The 7,652-nt window shown below is 31.2% G+C and overlaps 1 protein-coding gene across 1 annotated transcript in view; it reads left to right on the plus strand.

Annotated features, from left to right (window-relative positions):
* LOC106464581 (coatomer subunit gamma-2-like) overlaps window positions 1–7,652 on the plus strand; it is a 69,139-nt gene that overhangs the window by 25,886 nt on the left and 35,601 nt on the right. The window contains 6 exon segments of the mRNA XM_013924732.2: window positions 652–738; window positions 1,057–1,173; window positions 1,390–1,430; window positions 4,614–4,815; window positions 6,281–6,492; window positions 6,795–6,946. Coding sequence (XP_013780186.1) covers window positions 652–738; window positions 1,057–1,173; window positions 1,390–1,430; window positions 4,614–4,815; window positions 6,281–6,492; window positions 6,795–6,946 — 811 coding nt within the window.

Genomic DNA, 7,652 nt, shown 5'->3' on the forward strand with positions numbered 1-7,652 from the left:
CCTAAAAACTTCACAAAGTTTACCAATTTCAAGTTTCAAATGATTAGATCACATTAATGTACAACTTATACTAATGTTCTAGGTGATCATGTACCTTATTATTTAAACATTGATTAATTAGATCACATTGATTTACAACTTGTACTCATGTCCTAGGTGATCACATACGTTATTATTTAAACATTGTCTGATCATTTTTTTGGGGGGCTGCAAGGTCTCTAGTACCAAAGAACATTTGTGGACATGAATTATATTCTATATTAGATCACTTGACTAGTCACATGAAACTAGTTGCACATAAAAATTAACTCAGAGGTGCCATTGGCATTATTTAATAACAGTAGTTGTAACTTGTCAAAACTGTGATGTACAATACACTACTCTAAACAGTTATAGGATAATTAGTTTTCTTTTGGTTTGCTAAACTTACTTTGAATACATTTGGTTTCACTGTTATTTGTTTGAGAATAGTATTAGCTGTTCTTAAAAAGTTTTAGTTGACAGTTACAAGTATTATGTAAGAACAAATTGCTGAAATCTTTTAAAATATTTCTTACCTTTCTATAGTTAGTTTATTGCTTCTCAGTACTTTCATATAAAAACTTGATTCTTTTTTAAACAAACTTTTTAGTTTTTAAAAACTGTTTCCAGCATCTGATGAAAGTGAACTATGATGTGGTGAAGAGATGGGTTAACGAAGTTCAGGAAGCTGTGAATACAGATGATGTTATGGTACAGGTGAGCCATTACATACATATACACGAGCTGTCGAAAGGCAGTGCTGTAACTGGTTAGCTGAGAAATGATCATTGGGTTATAGGTTTTTTGGCATACTCTTAACTTCTTTTTGTATCACAAGAAAAGAAATGTATTTTCAGTTTTAGTCAAATTTGAGTTTAAACCATAGTTTGTTTGGTATTAAAACAAAATCATTATATTAAATATTAATTGCAGAATTATAGCTGAAATTAAAAACATTAATAGACATATTTAATTGTAAAATCAGTACATCTGTAAGTACTTCTGGTCCTAATTCTTTTCTTTTCTTTTTTTAAGTATCATGCACTTGGTCTCTTATACCACCTTCGTAAGTGTGACCGTCTTGCTGTATCAAAGTTGGTGGCGAAATATGCTCGTTCTGCCCTCAAATCTCCATATGCTGTTTGCATGTTGGTGAGTTTTAAAGTTTTTTCTGTCATTGGACTGAAACATGTCCATGATTGTGCATCTACGTGTGTTTGTGTAATTTTTAGAACTTCTATACAGCTTACTTGCATTTTCTTAAAATTTTTAGTACAAATTTTTTGTTTTAATTTGTTATTGAGACTTCACATGATTGTTTTAAATGTTTTTTAATTTACTTAATCCTGTCATTTTAATTTCTTCCAGATTCGAATTGCCAGCAAACTGATTAGAGATGACGATGCAGGGTATTATTCTTTTTTTGAATAATGTCTTAAGATTTAAAAAATGTACATGTGCATGTATGTGTTTATCCTTAAATTGTTAACTTAAAACACTGTCCACAATGTGTTTGAAGTTGTTTGCAGATGGTTACTTTCATTTACCACAAAAAGCTTTCTCTTTTGATTTCTGATTTACAGGCTCAGTTTCTGTGACTGTCCTCATAACCATTTTGTGCTTGTTGTATTTTTCATGCTATGACATTTAATACAGTATGTGTATTTTCAGGAAATTTGGCAGACTTTTAGTTAACATTACAAGTCTTTTTGTATGCAAAAAATCAGATTTTTTAATGAAGTATGTTTACTAAAGATTTTTCTATGAATATACATAGTATTTTTGTATACTAGTCTGAGTGCAAATTGATTTTCATGCTCAGATTAAAAATACTTTCTTCATCTCAAAAATTTCAAATTTTTTGTATAATCTCTAAAACCCCCTTAATAAACTTCAACCTTTTTTTCAGTAAAACTTTATATTTTATCTGTTATTTTCTGTACCATAACTTTATACCAGGTTGTTCAAATTTCACTGAGCTTGTTACCGCCAAAAAAAATCTAAATTACCCTTTTTTTCTTTCTAGAATGACTTCAAATTGTAATATGAAACTACATTTGTTTATCCTAAATAGCTTTAAACTCCTAACAGTATATGTCTATGTACACTTAAATTTTATTGTCTTAAAAGCTGAGGTACCTGTCCTTTGTCTGGGTTATGAAATTTAAAAATTTGGGGGTGGATGCTATGATAAATTGATAAATAACACAAAAAATCTAACTTTCATACAATTTATTTTTTTATATATTATTACAGTACTCATTATTACCTCACCAAAAGTTTTGTATAAGGTTTAAGAATTCAATATGTATATACTTAAAACATGGTATACACTATGCAATGGTCAGGGTGACTTTAAAGGGAGAGGTCGTGGCCAAAAAGTGGCAGTAGGAGGTGCTTTCTGTTAGCTGCTTTCAACACCCAGCTCTTAATGTCATTTCACAGTGTTTCACATGATTAATTAATTGACAGTCATTAGCTGCAGTAGTGTCTTACGGGCCAAAGTTGAAAGGTCATGGGTCAAAGTAGGAAGTGGGTATAACTCAAGAAACAGCTTTTCATATCAGCCTTATGATAGCTGTTGGAGTAGAAACTTCATCTGAGTTTATGTATTATTGCTATCGTGGTAGCCATTTGTTTCATTGCATTCCTCCATAGAGTGTGCTATCGCACTCTCTGAGATATACAAGACATTTGTGTGCCCTCCACCCACACTGTATATGTTGTTTTATAGAAAATTGAATAGTTTCTTTGTTTTTTGTGTAAGAATGTGGCACCATCTATGAATATAATTAATGTTGACTTATGTCAAAGATAATAAATGTTTGATAACAGCAATAGTGGAGGATGTAGGGGGTTATGACCCCTCCCCCATTAGCATGCTTCTTTTTCTAAACTATCATCCCACAAAGTTTGGTTGAAATTGGCTAAGTGACCTAGTAGTAGTTAGATAATAGACAAACAGACAGACTCAAAGATTTTTATGCTTTATATATAGAGTGCCCTTTGAATCTTATTTAACTGCTACTTGCACCACTATAAGATGTAATTCACTCGATGAATGTGCATCTCACATTACGCTATCAAATTACATTACAATCGTGAGCAAACCTTGTGAAAATTTTTTATTATATTACCAGCTGGAGTATCTATCCCCTGAATGGAAGTTACGTAAATTCATGATTAATGGAAGGTTATCTTAGGACATGGAAAGATGTTTCTATTATATGTTGTTTTAAAAATTCAAAAACATCCATAAAAAATGCACAACACAAAATGTGAAGCTGCAACTTTGCATGTATCTGTGCATGGACCCAACAAACCTTCATGTCGAATTTGGTAAAGATTCATGTACAGAGGTGAAATAGTGGTAAAAAACGCCCATAAAAACTGCAAAATTCAAAACTAAAAATTTGTATGTACTCCTACGTGGACCTAATGAACCTCCATACCAATTTTGGTGAAGATCCATCCACATCCTGCAAAGTAGTTACATAGACAGACAGTACTATTATATTTATATAGATTATTTATTTCACCTAATCAAACCTTAACTAACAAAAAATTTCATATTTTTACATTTTAGTTACTACTTTTATTATAATAATAAATAAAGAATACCCAGGAAAAACATGAAAAAGTACTTACCCTGGTCTTCTTTGTTTTTGTTGATTGTCAGTGACACTTAACCATACTTTTTATACTAATAGTAGTTGTGCACTAAATAATTTTTTATATGATTAAATAATACAACAAAGAACACGGAATAATAATGTGTGAAAAGCTGACAATGTCCCATAACTATCACAATTTTTCTGGGTTTCTAACTATGCAACAAGAGTTGTTAGGAATTCAGCTAAGCTCTTGGGAGTAAAGGTTGAACCTGAAGAGAAGCTGTCAAATCTATACAGAAAACAATGTATTTTAAAATAAAGTGATTTTAAATTCATTCTATATTAATGAGACCTGTAAAGAAGTATTTCAGATCCAAATCCAAATGAGTTATCAGAGTTAGGCTATTTTAATCAAGGATGTGTGCAGTTCCTAGTGGCAGAGCAAATAAGATTTTGGGTTGTATCTACAGAAATATTGAATGAAAATCTAAAGAGTTTATAATTTCATTGTATAGGTCAATGGTTAGGCTACATTTGGAGTAATGTGTTCAGTTTTATACTCTGTACTTTAGGAAGGATATTGAGTTGTTGGAAATGATTCAGAGGAAGGCTACAGTTATGAATTAAGGCAAGGAAGGTGTCATCTTCAACTAAAACAGCTTTATTTTTTAACAAGGTAGTTGGCCTTTGGAATGGGCTACCTTCTAATGTGGTAGATGCAGAGTAAATTTAAGGGAAAGCTTGATAAGTATGTGAATGAGAAAGACTGGTTTTGAGTTGTGTATATATATATTTTTGTGGATGGGACAGCCTAGATGGACCAACAAGTCCTTTGCTATTCTTAAATATTACATTAAGTGTTATGTATAGATCAGTTTTAGCTTATTTTTGTTTTCTATCCTGGTAGTTATTATTTACACCTTTATGTATGAAAACATTTTTTGAGTTTCAGGTTTCATTTTATTTAACTTTTCTTAGGTCCAACAGTCCTTTGTTTGAGTTCATAGAAAGCTGTCTAAGGCACAAGAATGAAATGGTTATATATGAAGCAGCTCATACTATTGTTAACCTGAAGTCAACAACACCACGTGAACTGGCACCTTCCATCTCAGTCTTGCAGCTTTTCTGTAGTTCTCCGAAGCCAACACTTCGATTTGCTGCTGTCAGAACACTGAACAAGGTAGGGTATACTTTCAGTGTTTTGTTAGTAAACTGTATTGTATAATTTATCTTAAACCACATTTAGAAATGAGTATTGAAGAAGAAAGCTACTTGTGTTCATAGAAATATGAAGAACATTCATAATGCTCATTTATCTCAGTAGACTTTAACATGTAAGTAAATGAACCCCAATATAACACACTAGACAGTAGGGGTGGCTTAATAAGTTTTCTTTGGTCAAAAGACATGGTAGAACGTATTTGAGAATAAATTGGTATATTATACTTAGGTTGCACATGTCCAAGCAAATGTACTGCTATTCCAGTACTTCAAGCTGACAGCTAGTGTTTCTCTGTTCCCTAATAAAGGTATATTATTATTTTAATTAACAATATTGATCATACTTTTTAATATTTAAATGTAATTACTGGTTTTTTTTTATTAATTACTGGTATAGCACTATTATAAAGATTGTTTTGCATTGTTAACTTAATATATGTACTTAGCATTAACCTAAATCTCCTAAATTGGCCAAACCTTGTGGGATACTTAGATTATGGTGAAAAATATCATTAACTTGTGGTCTGATGAAACAGTTCTTTCTAATTATAAGTAGAAATGTAACAGAAGTTTACGTAATTAGCTTTTCTTTGCTAGGTTCCAAGAGATATTGTAAAATCTTAAAATGCTTATCTACAACATAAACTTTTATTAACTATGTTTCAGGTATATGCTCATCATTAGGCTTAGCTGTTAAAATTACAAAATATAAAGAATGTTTAGAATTTGCAATAAATATACTGGTAGCTAGAGTTCATGCAAAGAGTGGAACGTGAGGTACATATACAGCGATTAATGAGATAGAAAACATTGTATATACTGGCTTAGTCATACAACAGTTAAGTTTAAACTATTACATGATTGTAAGAATAAATAAATGACCTAATAAAATAGAAAGAATTAAAAAAATTAATATTTATACAGAGAAGTGGGTGAGTAGTTGTTACATTTGTGAAAGACAAATTCATAAGAGATATAGATGGAAGCTGTGATTACATAAAAGAGAAACTTTGATTTATACCATTACTTGTCAAAGAATATAATTTGATTATAAGTTTGTGTTCTATGATTTCACAATCAGATTTGTAGTGGGGGTATGTTGTGAAACAAGTACACTTGTGTCATTAATTTCGTTGTGGTCTGGAGAGTAGCTAGTAAAAGACTTTTTCTGTTCTACAGTGCAGTTTGCCAAGTTGAATTTTAGCTTCACTCTAAGTGCATAGTTTGCTCTGATCAGAAGTTAATTTTAGTTTTCACTGTTATTGTAAACTGAAAATAACTAATGTTTAATTAGTTTTAAGCTATAATGATTATTGGCAACTGACTTATTAATTATCTTGTATAGTATTAAAAAATAGAGTACATAATTATTTTTTGTACATTATTTTGAAAGTTAAGGCTATGTGTATTTTATTGGTCACCAGGTGGCCATGTGTCATCCTGCAGCAGTTATAGCTTGCAACATGGATCTTGAAAACCTTATCACTGATGTTAACCGAAGTATCGCAACACTTGCAATCACAACTCTGTTAAAGACTGGTAGTGAGAGTAGTGTTGAAAGACTAATGAAACAGATCTCTAGCTTCATGTCAGAAATATCTGATGAGTTTAAAACAGTGGTCGTTCAGGCTATTAGGTAAGGTTTAGTCAGGGTTGAATCTGTTAATATAAATTATTTATAAAAATAGTGTCTTGTAAAATAGTGGTGGTTTAGGCTATTAGGTAAGGTTTAATCATATTCAATGGCATAACCCAATGATTCATTTAGAAAGGGTTTATTTTCAGAGAGTAAGATTTTATAGGCTAAGACCTTATTATTTCTACAAACAAGTAGCAGTTGAGAAGGTAATGAAGATATGAATATAAAGTTATAGTACTTTTAGTATCAAAATATATTTGAGAACATTCAGCTATATACAGTCATGATTCCGTTTATAGATCCCTCTGTCAGAAGTTCCCACGTAAACACAACATCATGATGAACTTTTTATCATCAATGCTAAGAGATGAGGGAGGTTTTGAGTACAAGAAAACTATTGTTGATACCATCATGTACATACTTGAAGATAATCAAGAAGCCAAAGAAGCTGGTCAGTAAGATATTCAACACAACTGATAGTTAAGATTAAGCTGGTAATTAAAATGTTCAATAGAACTGATAGTGAAGGTTAACCCGTTATCTGCCGTGGCCATTTTGATCTTATGGTGAGGGCAAAATCACATTTGTGAATTGAAAAAATTATAGAGAACTTATCTTTTATTGGATTTCAGATTTTATTTTTGTGAATAGTAGCATAACATTTAATTATTTGTACAAAATTGTATTATTTAATGAAGTTTAAAGAGGAATTTAATGAAAAAAAAAATAATCCTAAAATGCGTTTTAGACTGTAAATAAGTGCCCTCTAAGAAGAAAATGTTTTTCAAAATTTTTTTAAAATATTTCCTTCCACTTCAGCACTGGTCCTGCCATCTATGATTGGTATCTAAACCTTTTTCTAGTCTGTTTTCTTTATAAAATAGTGTCTGGGCGTGTTAAGCCTCAGTTGTAAAACTTTTAGCCAGTCCTAGTTGAAGGTGTCAATTTCAGTACCATGTTATTCCAATTGCTGTATCTGACGTTTGACAAATCATAAGATGATACGGAAAGCACGTGACGAAACATTGTTCCCTGGATTTTAAAATATGAATGTGGGTGGTGCTTATTATAGTAACTGCCATTTTCTGTAGAGGTTGTATTTACTACTGGCTAATAGTGCTTTTCTATAAGCGTTAGAAACTTGCTTCTGGAAAACT

This window comes from Limulus polyphemus, unplaced genomic scaffold (assembly GCF_000517525.1).
Source record: "Limulus polyphemus unplaced genomic scaffold, Limulus_polyphemus-2.1.2 Scaffold1694, whole genome shotgun sequence".
Taxonomy (NCBI): domain Eukaryota; kingdom Metazoa; phylum Arthropoda; class Merostomata; order Xiphosura; family Limulidae; genus Limulus; species Limulus polyphemus.